Source organism: Megalobrama amblycephala, linkage group LG3, assembly GCF_018812025.1.
Source record: "Megalobrama amblycephala isolate DHTTF-2021 linkage group LG3, ASM1881202v1, whole genome shotgun sequence".
NCBI classification, from domain to species: domain Eukaryota; kingdom Metazoa; phylum Chordata; class Actinopteri; order Cypriniformes; family Xenocyprididae; genus Megalobrama; species Megalobrama amblycephala.
In genome coordinates, this window is record NC_063046.1 from 12,258,697 (window position 1) to 12,276,418 (window position 17,722).

General features: G+C 36.9%; 1 protein-coding gene across 1 annotated transcript; it reads right to left on the minus strand.

The window, feature by feature from the left end:
• Positions 1-3,022: 3,022 nt before the first annotated feature.
• On the minus strand, positions 3,023-17,402 carry ptgr1.2 (prostaglandin reductase 1, tandem duplicate 2). Its single transcript, XM_048183910.1, has 8 exons — positions 16,864-17,402; positions 16,740-16,785; positions 16,576-16,635; positions 15,930-16,112; positions 15,440-15,713; positions 15,140-15,245; positions 3,486-3,604; positions 3,023-3,365 (listed from the first exon to the last, which is right to left on the minus strand). Exons 1-8 carry the CDS (start codon positions 16,967-16,969, stop codon positions 3,255-3,257), a joined length of 1,005 nt encoding a protein of 334 aa, XP_048039867.1. The 5' UTR covers positions 16,970-17,402; the 3' UTR covers positions 3,023-3,254.
• Between the last annotated feature and the right edge of the window lie 320 nt (positions 17,403-17,722).

Genomic DNA, 17,722 nt, shown 5'->3' on the forward strand with positions numbered 1-17,722 from the left:
ACTTATAAAAAAAAGTGTAAAATTCTTTATGCATTATGATGATTTATTTAAAGATGTGATTTAACCTAATTATTGTGCTTTTCTTTTCTTTATTATTTCATATAGATGTATGCAAACTCATGATATTTGTTTTCTGTTCTTTTATGATTATTCATTGTAACAGACGCAACCACATTTCCCTGATCCTGTATGTATGTTTAAATTTTGCATAAAAAAAAAAAAAACTGTACAAAACCTGAACATTCAATAACCATCCTATTACAACAGAAATCATCATATGAAGACAGCTGGCATGTTCTCAAAACGATTATTTAATCTTCATAAGCAAATGGGTATGATGATAAAAACATGAGATTCGTCATGGGAGTAGTATTAAGTTCTTTGGATGTTTTTTTGTCACACTTTCATATAACAGAATCACTGTGACTTCTGCTTCTGTGGATATTCATGATTAAATAAGCTGAGCCTTAAGACAACATGTGCATTATCTTGAAAGCACATATCTGTAATGAGTAACAGTGTTTAATTTAGATCCAGTTGTTAAGATATTCCTTGAATTCATGTCCTGTTGATGTTTAACCATATGTCCTCTAGCGGCTGTGACATGTAATCTGGTTTTTATTATTTTTTACTCAAAGTTAAAAGTTCTTTACTTTTCTGTGGATTTAAGGCAAGACACCCCAGGTGAATAGGGTAAAAAATTAACTAATAGATATCACCATACTTCCCCAGCTGATTGATTACATTAAAAATGGACAACAACAACAAAAAAAATGTGTTACAAGATTTCTAAAATCTTATGTTTAAATATGCAAATGAGGCATTATCTAATTAAATATGCACTAATTTGCATACATTTCTAGAAGAAAAATCTGAATATTGGATGACATCAGATTCAAAATTCTCGTTTAAGTTTTTGGACATATTAAATTCAAAGGTTTTTACGGAGGGAATTTTGGCTATCTCTTTTTATCACTCCATAATTCAGAAAATACTATCAACGGCCAGAAAAAAATTTATTTTCACCATTTTTTTAGGAATAAAATGTATAAAATCAGGCAAATTATATATCAACAAATCCCTCTGTAAAAACCTTTAGAATATAGATAGGAATAAAACTAAACTTTGGTGTATGTAAGTTCTGCTGAAGTGGAGATTTCTGACTAACAGCAGGAGAAAAAACTTATTTTGAGAAAACCGCCTTTAAAGATATTTACTGTAATTGAAATCTATAGATGCAAATAGATAAAGTGCTATAAAATACACTTAAAAGTGTATTTTGGATATTTTCTTGCCACCAGTCTGAAAAAACACTTTATGAAAAGCCAAAAAGCACAAAATCTCAAAATTGACAGGTGCCTGAAAAAACAGTGTTTTTGCCTGTAGTGTCTCCCCTTAAAGTACATTACTTTGTGCCAGAACCATCAGTCCAATGCAAGACACTTTTGGATGTATCTAATAATGAGCAAACCTGTTTTACTGTGGTCTTGTGCACTGAGACACCAATATCACGTTTCAGAAACAAGTCAACATGCAGTTCCCGGTTGAGCCTCAACAACTTAAACATGTAAATGTATTGGCAAACTTGTCTGGTTACACAGTTTAATTATAACTAACTCAACAATAACCAAACTATCTGTATGTAGGAGCCATGACCTAGCAGTTTTGAATCTTACCATGTGCAGACTAAGGATACTCAGGTCAAAGACCAGTCATATGATTAGCTTTGATCATTACAAACCAATCACCTGAACAAATCACAGTGAAGAAGACTTGAGTGACATTGATTTTTACTCAACTGTAAGACTTAAATCTATTCATTGAGACTCACTCAGTTGTTTTGACCAATGATCTCCAGGCCGTAAACAAAAAGAGCAACTTGGAAGTCGTGTCAGGTATATGCTGCGCAGCTGAGAAATAGAAGATCCTACGCTCAAAAGACAACAAAAGTAACAGCTAAAGTGTGATTGAGGTAGTTATATATAGCTTCTTGACAGGATGCCATCACCATACTTCAGGGAAGTATTGGATTGTAATGTAAGTATTCAGGAATTCAGGGAATTACCTCGAGATACTGTAGTATAATATTAAAGGGTTAGTTCACCCAAAAATGAAAATAATGTCATTTATTACTCACCCTCATGCTGTTCCACACCTGTAAGACCTTCGTTCATCTTCAAAACGCAAATTAAGATATTTTTGTTGAAATCCGATTACTCAGTGAGGCCTCCATAGCCAGCAATGACATTTCCTCTCTCAAGATCCATAAATGTACTAAAAACATATTTAAATCAGTTCATGTGAGTACAGTGGTTCAATATTAATATTATAAAGCGACGAGAATATTTTTGGTGCACCAAAAAAAAACACAAAATAACGACTTATATAGTGATGGCCGATTTCAAAACACTGCTTCAGGAAGCTTTGGAGCGTTATGAATCAGTGTTTCGAATCATGATTCAGATCGCGTGTCAATCTGCTAAACTGCTGAAATCATGTGACTTTGGTGCTCCGAACCGCAGATTCGACACGCTGATTCATAACGCTCTGAAGCTTCCTGAAGCAGTGTTTTGAAATCGGCCATCACTATATAAGTCGTTATTTTGTTTTTTGGTCCACCAAAAATATTCTCGTTGCTTTATAATATTAATATTGAACCACTGTACTCACATGAACTGATTTAAATATGTTTTTAGTACATTAATGGATCTTGAGAGAGGAAATGTCATTGCTGTGAATGCAGGCCTCACTGAGCCATCGGATTTCAACAAAGATATCTTAATTTGTGTTCAGAGGATGAACGAAGGTCTTATGGGTGTGAAACGGCATGAGGGTGAGTGATAAATGACAGAATTTTCATTTTTGAGTGAACTAACCCTTTAACAACTAGGAGTTGTTTAAATTGTCAGAGGTAAAGTCAGATTTGTATTGAAAATTTCCACGACAGCCAGAAATGATGAACATTATTAATCAGAGAGGGTATTTGTGAGAATATATGCCATTATAACCATAAATTCTGAGGCTTTACATGGCTTTATTTGTAAACATATTGCAGACAGTTAATATAATAACACTTGTTGTAACATAGTTTCTACTACAAAAAGCACTTAGTAGACAAGTAATGGGTTTAATTTGGTTCCCAGGACTATTTAGACACAGACTACACTTAGGTGTTAGATATGTGTCTACACTGTATTTTATGTGTATATTAATAGGCAAATTATTCATTTAAAAAAGACATCATATGCATTTCTTCAGACTTTAACAATAGCCTTCCCAAGTCCATCGCCCTTCAGCATTTTCATGAAGGCAGTCGGCATGTTTTCGAAGCCAACAGTGACCACTTCTTTCGTCTTCAGCTTGCCCTGCAGGGAAACATTTGAATGTGTCTACATACCAATACCATTCACAGGCTGGTACTGACTGTTATGTGCTGCATAATAGCAATTATTCAATGAACTCAAATACTATTTCATTCAGTTTACCTCTTTCATCCATTTAAGCATTCTCTTGACAGATTCTTCATCTTTGTGTCTCCATCTTCTCACCATAAAACCTTCTACCATCAGTTGCCGTGTTATAATTTCATGGTGAGGATAAGGACCTATGAGAAAGAAATTCAATATTCTAATGTTGCACTATATAGCCTGCATTTTTCATATTCTCTACTGTCCTCTGGTGGTTGTAATTTGAAACTATTTAAAAGCATTGTTTTCTTTTTCTCTAAATTGTTTTATTCTAATATTAAAATGTGACATTGCGCACTACAATCAAAATACATAGGTTACATAATCAGAATACATGCAAAAAACTGAATTGCCTTAGATTCATAAATGTGTCAGTGGCTGTTAAAGTATGAAATATAAGGATGTTCCATCATTTGCTCACGGTTCCCCCATGTGGTTGATAAGCGCAATTGTCTGTTACCAGTGACGTAAATACTGTCGCTGTATAAGCTTCCCAGTGGGCAGTACAATAGAGTAGCCTACCCATAGAGAGTACCTCAGAGATGATGTGTTTTTGTAGGCAAAACCCGGAAGCGAGTTAGCATTTTAGGACTTCCAGTACCATCGCCCTGTGAGTTTTTTGAATGGGTTTTTGCTATAAGCCCCTAAATATTTACATGTTTTGATCTATGACATAAAACCAGTGATGGGAATAACGGCGTTATAAATAACGCGCGTTACTAACGCCGTTACTTTTTTCAGTAACGAGTAATCAAACGAATTACTTTTTCTCCCGTTACAACGCCGTTAGCGTTACTGACAAAAAAAATGCCGCGTTACTATAATTGAGCTCACTGAAACGGTTTTCATCCGAGTAAGCTCTCTCTCAGCCATAGGACCTGCAAAGTTTTTTTCTCTGGTGTGTGCTGCGGTTAGTCATACACAAATATAATTTTAAACTGATAATAATGTATGATGCGCTGTGTGTGTGTGTCTGTCAGAGCATGTGCGCGAAGCGCGAGCTCAAACCAGAATACCCTTTTTGATGCTTGATCGAAAATATGTGAAATGAGTTTTTTTCTAGTCGACTAGTAGTTGTTCATTTAAGCTATTAGTTGACTAATCACATTTATATTATTTTAATTTCTTAAATACTGGAGAGAATAAACCATAATAAGGAGCGTTTACATAATATAGGCTATAGCACTCAAGGGCACGCATAATTGCCATAAAGAACCGGCAAAAGTAATGATTATGAGTGTGACAAAAACAGCAAGGAGACATTTTAATTGTTTATTAATAAAGTAATGTTTTCTGAATCAGTGTCGGCTGCAAAGATGAAGTTGACATTGCTGATTCTCATTGCTGATCATCTGCTGAATATGGACGCGCCTAGAGAGATAATGCACATTTCATTCGGATTAGGCTATATAATCAGAGTAGCCTCTTTCTTTTCGTGTTTAATTACTTCATTTTCGTTAAAGTAGATATTTCAAGCATTCTATAGATATATTTCTCATGTCTGCGAGGCAAGCAGCCTCTGAGTTTCGGTTCATTTAGCCTATAAGACGCGCTCCAGTTCACGCGCCAGTGATCGCGCCCGTGCCTCCATGTCATGATTTTATTGTCTGCTATATTTGCTTGTTATATATTAAATCCAAGCAATTGGTTGATGAAACATTGATTAAAATTAAGATACAATTTTTACAAAACGAAATTCACTTTAAAGAGAGGCTTTCTATAAAACAAAACTTAATGAAGTGTTTAAAATCATGTCTGACCCACTCCATGTCTCCCGATATATTTGCGCATCTTATGATGCATCTTACTCACGCTGTTCACTTTTCATAATCGAATAAATGGATTTAAAACATAACATAGGACTATTTAAACATAAATATGAAACTACGTTTTCTTTAATGGCTACCAACACAGTACAGAGAAATTTCATGTCATGAGCAAGAGCGGATCATGAGTCAGAAGTCGCATCAAGAATAATTTATTCTTAGACTTATATGTAATATTGGGGGCATTCAATTTATTTGGCATAGGCTATTTTTATTTTTTTATTTTTTATTTTTTAAGTAACGCAATAGTTACTTTCCCTGGTAATTAGTTACTTTTATAATGATGTAACTCAGTTACTAACTCCGTTACTATTTGTGAGAAGTAACTAGTAACTATAACTAATTACTTTTTTAAAGTAACGTGACCAACACTGCATAAAACACACCAGTTATAACTCGCTTGTGATTTTTTAAAACCTTTTATTGTGTCTTAAAAACGGCGGTTGCTAACAAGTTGCTAAAAGGGACTACTTCCTTTGGTGGGGACTTTAGACGTCATCATGACAAACAGGACATTTGGACAGCATTTCTCATGAAAAAGTGGATAAGTATTCATACACAGTGCAGATCATAATCAGCGAGAATGTTTTTAAATAAAGTTGTTTTTTAAATAAAGTTTGAGGAAGCTTGGTGGTGACGACGTTGATCCGCGACCATGGTGTGCTGTAGTCCGTTTATAGCCTACTGTTAGCCTTTTATATCTGACGACTTTATTTAGGCTTCAAAATCTATAAATGTTGTGTTAACTTGTAAAGATTATCTTGATAGACAAAACGTGTAAGTGTCATAACCCTTTGTTAAACAGAGCTTATTTTTTGCGATTTTCCAAAAGTCTATGGGAAAAATGCATAGGCTTTCGATCGAGGGAACCCGTGCGCCGCTAACTTCCGGGTTGGCCAACAAAAACACGTCATCTCTGAGGTACTCTATACACGTGAATTTGTTAAGTTGACAGAACAGATTAATGCAGAAACCTTGTTTGGAAGCCATCTCCACTGACCAGGTAAAGTAGCCCGTATTACACTATATCCTACAAATATCATTACATAGTTTTATTGTTGCTTCAGAACTGAAAAGTACAATGACAAAAAGAACGGTATGTTAGCCTAGCTTTTTTTTTTTTTTTTTTTTGTTCGCATAGTTTGTATGTAGCATTGTTTGCAAAGGGTGTAATTTGTATAACAGAATAAAATGTTGTCCGCATTGTTTTGAGTTATAGTTAGCTTAGCTGTGGCTTTGGTAACCTTTAGCCAAAAAAGCGTAACTGCTAATGCTAAAGGCTGATTTTTACTTCTGGTCGTACGCCGTACCTACGGCGTAGGCTGTGTACCACGCCTCTGGCGGTACGCAGGGAAGGAGACCAGAGGCTGTTTTTTGAATGGATGTCAATGGATAAGAGGCTTCACTATGCTGATTAAACAGCTTTTGTGGGGCTAATCATTTAATTAATCGACAGCCAGTTCGCTAATCTTCAGCATGTTTTACACTAAACAATATTTTCGTTGGGAACTATATGTAGATTTTAGCTTGATAAAAATTTATTTTTTTAAGAGAAGGCAGACTAGGGAATGTTGCGACAGGTAGGACTAATTTACGGCATTACCAACAGCAAATGTGCCACGTTACTGTTTAACACAGCGGTTCTCATATGGCGTTATTTTACTGTCAATTGTCGAGAGCACATTATTGTGACGCGAGAGCATATCAATGTAATGCGCGAGCGCAAATCTGTCCGCTCGCGCGCGGATTTCCTCTGCTCTCGCGCAAATCTGTCCGCTCGCGCGCGGATTTCCTTTGCTCTCGCGCAAATCTGGACGCGCGCGCTCAAATATACAGTGCTCTCTTATGAACTGCCTCTCCTCTCGCTCAGATATTGCGTGTGCACGCTCAAACTGTTTCCTGCGTGCTCAAACGTGTCCTGCGCGCTCAAACTGCACATGTGCGCTCACGAATCTCTCCGTGCTCTTGCAGAAATTAATTTGCTTTTGGATTAAACGCTGTCAAAAGTTATAAACCAATCAGAAGAGACGACTGATCCATGAAAATGCTACATGGAATCTTATTGGCTGAGAGTGAACTGCGCCTGGAATTCTTTCGGCAAAGATATGTATTTTATTTATTCACAATTTAATAATATTTATCAAATGTAACCTAGTCTAACTGCATCACATTACAGGTCAAACCTATGGAAGCCCGTTTCCGCCACTAAAAAAAAAAAAAAAAAAACGGCCATTAAAAAAAAAAAAAAAAAAAAAAGCCACTAAAAAAAAAAAAAGATTAATTGCGACTTTTTATCTCAGAATTGCGAGTTATAAAGTCAGAATTCTGAGATATAAAGTCGCAATTGCGAGATAAAAAGTCAGAATTCTGAGATATAAACTTGCAATTGCGTGATAAAAAGTCAGAATTCTGAGATATAAACTCGCAATTGCGTGATAAAAAGTCAGAATTCTGAGATATAAACTCGCAATTGCGTGATAAAAAGTCAGAATTCTGAGATATAAAGTCGCAATTGCGTGATATAAAGTCAGAATTCTGAGATATAAAGTCGCAATTGCGAGTTATAAAGTCAGAATTCTGAGATATAAAGTCGCAATTGCGTGATAAAAAGTCAGAATTCTGAGATATAAACTCGCAATTGGGTGATAAAAAGTCAGAATTCTGAGATATAAACTCGCAATTGCGTGATATAAAGTCAGAATTCTGAGATATAAAGTCGCAATTGCGAGTTATAAAGTCAGAATTCTGAGATATAAAGTCGCAATTGCGTGATAAAAAGTCAGAATTCTGAGATATAAAGTCGCAATTGCGTGATAAAAAGTCAGAATTCTGAGATATAAAGTCACAATTGCGTGATAAAAAGTCAGAATTCTGACTTTATTTCTCACAATTTCGACGGTATATCACCGCAGTAAAGATAGTTTGCGGTTTGATATTCAGATTTCTTTTGGCTATAAATACGCAGTGCGCTGTCATAGACATGCAAATAATACCGAATATCGTTCTCCATGATTTGTGAATTAAGGTGACGCTGTCCTTTGGGCTGAAATCAGGGGTTTTTTTCGTAGCGACTCTTAATTTTATAATGGCTATATCTCCAAATGTTGGACACTTAGAGGAATGAAACTGGTGTCATCTTCACCAGCTTGATCTGTGAATTTTTTCACAGCAAAGCTCTTGTCCGTAAACCCCTTGGTAAGTCCGCCAGTAAGGAATGTGAAATAAAAGCGTTCTTCATGTTTAACGTCTATTACCAATGAACACGCAGACTGCTGGAATAAAATAACATTGTTTTAGGTCGAGCTCGATTTGTGAAAACTTTCACAATAGCATTTTATCTCGTGGTCGTGTTTCTCTTTGCTCTGCCCCCCGTTTTTTGTATAATATGATTTTATATATATATATATATATATATATATATATATATATATATATATAAATGACCTTGTACAGATAATGTACATCACTATTCTCATCTGTGAAAACTTTCACAGTTCAGTACGGGTCAGCTGACCCATCCCAGGGTCACTAACATCGCTATTCTGATCTGTGAAAACTTTCACAGTTGAGTTTTGGTCAGCTGACCCTTCTCTGGGTCACTAACATCACTATTCTGATCTGTGAAAACTTTCAAAGTTCAGTACGGGTCAGCTGACCCCTCCCTGGGTCACTAACATCGCTATTTTGATCTGTGAAAACTTTCACAGTTCAGTACGGGTCAGCTGACCCATCCCAGGGTCATGTACATCACTATTCTGATCTGTGAAAATTTTCACAGTTCAGTACGGGTCAGCTGACCCTTCCCTGGGTCACTAATATCGCTATTCTGATCTGTGAAAACTTTCACAGTTGAGTTTTGGTCAGCTGACCCTTCCCTGGGTCATGTACATAACTTTTCTGATCTGTGAAAACTTTCACAGTTCAGTACTGGTCAGCTGACCCCTCCCTGGGTCACTAACATCGCTATTTTGATCTGTGAAAACTTTCACAGTTCAGTACGGGTCAGCTGACCCATCCCAGGGTCACTAGAATCACTTTTCTGATCTGTGAAAACTTTCACAGTTCAGTACGGGTCAGCTGACCCTTCCCTGGGTCACTAGCATTACTTTTCTGATCTGTGAAATCTTTCACAGTTCAGTACGGGTCAGCTGACCCATCCCAGGGTCACTAGAATCACTTTTCTGATCTGTGAAAACTTTCACAGTTCAGTACGGGTCAGCTGACCCTTCCCTGGGTCATGTACATCACTATTCTGATCAGTGAAAACTTTCACAGTTCAGTACGGGTCAGCTGACCCATCCCAGGGTCACTAGCATCACTTTTCTGATCTGTGAAAATTTTCACAGTTCAGTACGGGTCAGTTGACCCTTCCCTGGGTCATGTACATCACTATTCTGACCTTTGAAAACTTTCACAGTTCAGTACGGGTCAGCTGACCCTTCCCTGGGTCACTAACATCGCTATTCTGATCTGTGAAAACTTTCACAGTTCAGTACGGGTCAGCTGACCCTTCCCTGGGTCACTGACATCGCTATTCTGATCTGTGAAAACTTTCACAGTTCAGTACGGGTCAGCTGACCCTTCCCTGGGTCACTAGCATCACTATTCTGACCTGTGAAAACTTTCACAGTTCAGTACGGGTCAGCTGACCCATCCCTGGGTCACTAGCATCACTATTCTGACCTGTGAAAACTTTCACAGTTCAGTATGGGTCAGCTGACCCTTCCCTGGGTCACTAACATCGCTATTCTGATCTGTGAAAACTTTCACAGTTGAGTTTTGGTCAGCTGACCCTTCCCTGGGTCATGTACATCACTATTCTGGCCTGTGAAAACTTTCACAGTTCAGTATGGGTCAGCTGACCCTTCCCTGGGTCACTAACATCGCTATTCTGATCTGTGAAACCTTTCACAGTTGAGTTTTGGTCAGCTGACCCTTCCCTGGGTCATGTACATCACTATTCTGAACTGTGAAAGTTTACACAGATCAGAAAAGTGATGTTAGTGACCCAGGGAAGGGTCAGCTGACCCGTACTGAACTGTGAAAGTTTTCTAAGATCAGAAAAGTGATGTTAGTGACCCAGGGATGGGTCAGCTGACCCATACTGAACTGTGAAAGTTTTCACAGACCAGAAAAGTTATGTACATGACCCAGGGATGGGTCAGCTGACCAAAACTCAACTGTGAAAGTTTTCACAGATCAGAATAGCGATATTAGTGACCCAGGGAAGGGTCAGCTGACCCGTACTGAACTGTGAAAATTTTCACAGATCAGAAAAGTGATGCTAGTGACCCAGGGATGGGTCAGCTGACCCGTACTGAACTGTGAAAGTTTTCACAGGTCAGAATAGTGATGTTAGTGACCCAGGGAGGGGTCAGCTGACCCGTACTGAACTGTGAAAGTTTTCACAGATCAGAATAGTGATGCTAGTGACCCAGGGAAGGGTCAGCTGACCAAAACTCAACTGTGAAAGTTTTCACAGATCAGAATAGCGATGTTAGTGACCCTGGGATGGGTCAGCTGACCCGTACTGAACTGTGAAAGTTTTCACAGATGAGAATAGTGATGTACATTATCTGTACAAGGTCATTTATATATATATATATATATCATATTATACAAAAAACGGGGGGCAGAGCAAAGAGAAACACGACCACGAGATAAAATGCTATTGTGAAAGTTTTCACAAATCGAGCTCGACCTAAAACAATGTTATTTTATTCCAGCAGTCTGCGTGTTCATTGGTAATAGACGTTAAACATGAAGAACGCTTTTATTTCACATTCCTTACTGGCGGACTTACCAAGGGGTTTACGGACAAGAGCTTTGCTGTGAAAAAATTCACAGATCAAGCTGGTGAAGATGACACCAGTTTCATTCCTCTAAGTGTCAAACATTTGGAGATATAGCCATTATAAAATTAAGAGTCGCTACGAAAAAAAAAACTGATTTCGGCCCAAAGGACAGCGTCACCTTAATTCACAAATCATGGAGAACGATATTTGGTATTATTTGCATGTCTATGACAGCGCACTGCGTATTTATAGCCAAAAGAAATCTGAATATCAAACCGCAAACTATCTTTACTGCGGTCTTTAAATCTCAGAATTCTGACTTTTTCTCACTAATGTGTGAAACGTTATTTCTCACAGTTCTTACTTTGCTTGCGTTTCCTTTCATTGCGACTGACCATCAGGATTACTGCTTTGTTATTATTATACATTAAATAGACCATCAGGAATGCTGCTTTGTTGTTATTATTATACATAAAATAAAGGACATCATAAATTATCAAAATTATCAAAAACATCAAAATTATTTTTAGCGCCGATTTACCAATAAAGAAATATTGATTTTACTGGAGGAGACACATAAAGATTAGTCTCCGGACATATGCATTATGCAGGAATATGCATATAGAATGTTTCCACGGTAACCTTGTACACAGCGTTTCAAGGAGAAAAAACTGCTTTTACTGCCATCTAGTGGGCTTAATACTAAAACAACCAATACCTATCATGTTTCATTAACTTTGCAACTCAAGGGTAGAATCATGCAATTGTGCAAATTACAGTCAAGGTATTTGGGCAATAAAAGTTGTTTTTAACAGAATGGATACACTAATGAATTTTACACAATAATAACAATATAATAATAATCATAATAAGAAGAAGAATCAGCTGTGGCGGAGGCGCAATAAATCAGACAAAGCTGAAGTGGCACATTTTATACACCAACAGCTTCAGACTTCACGTCAGCACGGCTATCGTTGGATGCACTGTTACAGACAGAGATACTGACCATCAGTTAATTGCGAGAAAAAAAGTCAGAATTCTGACTTTTTATCACGCAATTGCGACTTTATATCTCAGAATTCTGACTTTTTATCACGCAATTGCGACTTTATATCTCAGAATTCTGACTTTATATCACGCAATTGCGACTTTATATCTCAGAATTCTGACTTTATATCACGCAATTGCGACTTTATATCTCAGAATTCTGACTTTATAACTCGCAATTGCGACTTTATATCTCAGAATTCTGACTTTATATCACGCAATTGCGACTATATATCTCAGAATTCTGACTTTATATCACGCAATTGCGACTTTATATCTCAGAATTCTGACTTTATAACTCGCAATTGCGACTTTATATCTCAGAATTCTGACTTTATATCACGCAATTGCGACTTTATATCTCAGAATTCTGACTTTATATCACGCAATTGCGACTTTATATCTCAGAATTCTGACTTTATATCACGCAATTGCGACTTTATATCTCAGAATTCTGACTTTATAACTCGCAATTACGACTTTATATATCAGAATTCTGACTTTATATCACGCAATTGCGACTATATATCTCAGAATTCTGACTTTATATCACGCAATTGCGACTTTATATCTCAGAATTCTGACTTTATATCACGCAATTGCGACTTTATATCTCAGAATTCTGACTTTATAACTCGCAATTGTGAGATATAAACTCGCAATTGCGAGTTAAAAAGTCAGAATTCTGAGATAAAAAGTCGCAATTCATCTTTTTTTTTTTTTAGTGGCTTTTTTTTTTTTTTTTTTTTAGTGGCGGAAACGGGCTTCCATACAAACCCCTATTTATCTAAACAAACAAACAAAAAATGTTTCTTAAAGTTATTGTGGTCATACGTTTTGTGTTGAAATTTAAAAAAAAAAATAGGTAACATTTTACAATAAGGTTTTTATTTGTTAACATTAGTTAATGTATTATCTAACATGAACTAACAATGTGCAATACATTACTGTAATTATTCATCTTTGTTAACGTTAAAAATACAGCTGTTTGTTGGTTGTTTACTTCACAGTGCATTTAATAATGTTAACAAATACAACATTTGATTTTAATAACGTATTAGTAAATGTTGAAATTAAGTATTAAGTATTAAGTAAATACCACATTAAGTATTAAGGGAATGACGATTTGACCCTGATCTTGTTCGGTCTTAAATCAGAAGATGTTTGTTGGTAATACTTTACAATAAGGTTGCGTTAACATTATTTAACTGCATTAGTTAACATTAACTAATAATGAATTGCTCTTCTTCATCATTTATTAATATTTGTTAATGTTAATTTCAACATTTACTAATACGTTATTAAAATCAAATGTTGTATTTGTTAACATTATTAAATGCACTGTGAAGTAAACAACCAACAAACAGCTGTATTTTTAACGTTAACAAAGATGAATAATTACAGTAATGTATTGCACATTGTTAGTTCATGTTAGATAATACATTAACTAATGTTAACAAATAAAAACCTTATTGTAAAATGTTACCTATTTTTTTTTTTTAAATTTCAACACAAAACGTATGACCACAATAACTTTAAGAAACATTTTTTGTTTGTTTGTTTAGATAAATAGGGGTTTGACCTGTAATGTGATGCAGTTAGACTAGGTTACATTTGATAAATATTATTAAATTGTGAATAAATAAAATACATATCTTTGTCGAAAGAATTCCAGGCGCAGTTCACTCTCAGCCAATAAGATTCCATGTAGCATTTTCATGGATCAGTCGTCTCTTCTGATTGGTTTATAACTTTTGACAGCGTTTAATCCAAAAGCAAATTAATTTCTGCAAGAGCACGGAGAGATTCGTGAGCGCACGTGCAGTTTGAGCGCGCAGGACACGTTTGAGCACGCAGGAAACAGTTTGAGCGTGCACACGCAATATCTGAGCGAGAGGAGAGGCAGTTCATAAGAGAGCACTGTATATTTGAGCGCGCGCGTCCAGATTTGCGCGAGAGCAAAGGAAATCCGCGCGCGAGCGGACAGATTTGCGCTCGCGCATTACATTGATATGCTCTCGCGTCACAATAATGTGCTCTCGACAATTGACAGTAAAATAACGCCATAATCTCAAACCTGTCCTGGGGACCCCCCACCACTGCACATTTTGCATGTCTCCCTCATCTAACATACCCAATTCAACTCTTGCAGTCTCTACTAATTAGCTGATGACTGGAATCAGGTGTGTTAGATGAGGGTGACATGCAAAATGTGCAGTGGTGGGGGGTCCCCAGGACAGGTTTGAGAACCACTGGTTTAACAGATAGAACAATAGATGTTGTGTCTAAGCCACTGGAAGGCAAGCCTGCAACCTTTAGCCAAAAAAGCACTAATGCTAAGGCTCCGGCTGTGGCAGTACGCAGGGAAGGAGTTTTGAATGGCGGGAACTGATGTCACTGCCATTACACGATAGGCTGAGAGGTACCGCACGTGATTAAGTTAGCCGTTGCGCTTTCTCCAATGGTAAGAGATACAGACCCTCTCATCTCCCCATAATATACAATCTCTGACTCCACCCAAGCTACGAGTAAAATATGTGACATATGCCATAAAGCAGGTCGCACTCTTCTGCTGGCAGGGGATGGGCGGGGCTGTGTGTACCGACCCGAACCGACCCCAACACGAAACTAGGAGGCTGCTCAGGCAGCAGCAGCAGTAGAATTCGTGTGGTAAAGAGTTTTTCTACCACTGAAATAATTTTAGAGACATTATTTTAAGGTCGAAAAACTACATAGTGTTGCTTTAAAGACACATGGTGATGGAAAAAAATGAGATGGTTGGAGAAAATTTTTTTTAATGCTTTTGCGTTCTCGCAAAACATTTGTGTTTTCCCTCAAGCAAGTTTTTCAGGTAAATGAAAAGCTTTTAAATATAATTTTTCCTCTGGTCTCTCTCTTTTTTTTCTTTTCTTTTTTTTTTTTTTTTTTGCATCTCCATGTCCCTTTAGTTGCTCGTAAAAAATAATTAAATAAATAAATAAAAATGAAAAAAATTAAGACATACACATCTGAGGTGTTGTGTCATTGTATGTGGCTATTGCACCGCAGACAGCGATACGACCACCTGGCTTCATGTTTTTCAGTGCTGCTGTAAAGAAGGACCCTCCCACCTGGAGAACATTACACACACACACACACACACACACACACACACACACACACACACACACACACACACACACACACACACACAGATTTCCTTCATTTGAAATGTGAACAATTGTGATATTTTATCTGAGAACTTATAAAAATCATAAGAATATTTGCAGCAGATTTAAAAAAATACACATATAATGATAATTACATTCTCAAAGTAGCAGTCGTATCCTTCAGGTGAAGCTTTCTTCAGCGCTTCCTCCAGTGAGGGGACAGTCTTATAGTTAAAGGCCTGGTCAAAGCCCAGCTCCTTCAGGTACGCCACCTTGTCATCACCTCCTGCTGATCCCACCACCTTGCAGCCTTTGATCTTGCAGATTTGACCCACCATTGCACCTACAGCACCTGCTGCTGCACTCACCAGAACCGTCTCACCAGGCTGTATCTTACACACCTCTTCCAGGCCATACAGAGCTGTTAAACTAGAAGATAAAAGGGATGGGATTGAGACAAATAACTGGTATTTTAATTAAAAGAACAAAAGAAGTGCCTAATGATTCTGAATGAAGTGTTAGTTTTGTGTTTGTGTGCTTACTGCTATTGAGACTCAAATAATTATAAAAGACAGCATGATCATGAAACCTTATTTTCTTTCAGTCTATGTGTCGCTGCCTTCATTTCAGTTGTGATTACATTACCCAGGCATCCCTAAGGAACCAAGGGCCAGGGACATTGGGATGTCACTGGGCCATTCAGATACTATCCGGGTCAAGATGGGCCCGGCTGGACCCTTCGCTTTGGTTACAGTGTGAGTCCTCCACCCACAATCAGCAACCACGTAACATCCCTCAGGAAATGCTGGGTCCTTGCTCTTCAGTACCCTGCCAATCAAACAAGAGTTAAGATATTTATTTGATTATATGAATTGAAGTTTTTGTTCATGAACAGACGTTTCCTCACTTGAATGCTTTACGGTTTAACTTAGTAATGCAACATAGCCTAAAGGCTCAAATTTTCTAACTGTGTCTTTCTTTGTTGCTCAATATGTTTTTCCCACTCATATAAGTGGAGGTGTCTTCATCAGTTGATGCAACTGAAACCACCTTGATGAGTGGCTGAACAGTTTGAGCAACAGATCCAGATGCTTAGACATTTTCTGAAGAATATTACAATATATTAGTCAACATTTTACAATTAATTAGATAAGTTTTTCCCTTTTCACCAAGGAACATGCTTTATTTCCTGTAAACATTCTGTATAGCTGGAATAAATCTATTGTGTATCACTAATAAAAAAGTGTAATTAAAATGTAACAATGCTTATAATATTTGTTATTTTCCTTACTTTGCCAGCTGAGTTCCATACTGCACATCCCCCTCTTTTTGCCACATTTTACTCAGAGATCTACAGAAATAACAGGAGACATTTAAAAATATGAGCTATTCTAGACACACATAGTATAGCAATACAGATATGTTCTAAGAAGAAAGACTATAGAGCACATTTACCTCATATATGGATCAACACTGAAATAAATCGCCTCCACAAGCACGTCTGAAGCAAAAGCGATCATGATAAATCAGTGAGGCGTAGCACAGGTACCAAAAAGACAAATATATGAATGATCTATACCTCCATCTTGAAGCTCTGGCAGAACTTCTTCTCTCAGTTCAAAGTTACTTTCCTTAGGAAAGCCCTCAAAGTGTTTTTTGAGGATCCACATCTTTGCTTTAGCCATGATTGTATGTTAAAAGCTGCATAGGCACAGTTTTCAAACTGGAAGCTGGAAGAGAGAACAGCACCTGCTTTTATTGGAGTGATGACAATGACTCTTACATAAAATGTCTTTATTGACATAAATACATAAATTGACGTGACGTTGCAAATTCTTGTAACCTTTATACTTTTATTAATGGGTAAGGTACTGTATGTCTCACCTGACTCCAAGTTGCACAGTAAGCATGACTTTGAAATTAGCTCATAACTATGACACTGCATATCAATAAAATCATCAAATCAATGTTATTACATATTTACCATTAAAATGAAGTCTGTCATTCTAAAATGTATTTAAAAATGCATTCTTAATCAACATACATGCAACACAAAAGCTACTAAAATTTTGTCCTGGATGAAATACATGAATCTTTCCTTTCCCAGGAGATGCTCTCGACTCTCCTTCATGAACATTTACTATGAACTACGATTTCATAGAGCCACAAGATGTCAGTGTTCACTAAGGTATTAAAGGAGACATGTATACATTTGTGTTGTCATTGTACATAACCGTCCAATCCTCAGTGCAGGTCATAAAAATACTTATTTTTAACTTTATTTTTTTAAGCTCATGTAAATCCTCTGCGTTTATATCTTCTAAAAACTTCTAAAAAGTTTGTAGCATCAGTCTCTTACTCTCATATTGTTGTTGGAAACTTAAGACTCTTATAAACAGTTAAAAGGGAAGCCTAATCAGATTCTAAAGATAATGGTT

Bases quoted from the DNA above. Each gene is read 5' to 3' on its own strand.
- ptgr1.2 (XM_048183910.1), bottom strand. From the start codon at position 16,969: ATGGCTAAAGCAAAGATGTGGATCCTCAAAAAACACTTTGAGGGCTTT. The intron at 15,714-15,929 runs GTAATGTAATCA...TTTATCTTCTAG, and splicing joins GGTTCCTTAGGGATGCCTGG to TTTAACAGCTCTGTATGGCC. The intron at 15,246-15,439 runs GTAATTATCATT...AATGTTCTCCAG, and splicing joins ACGACTGCTACTTTGAGAAT to GTGGGAGGGTCCTTCTTTAC.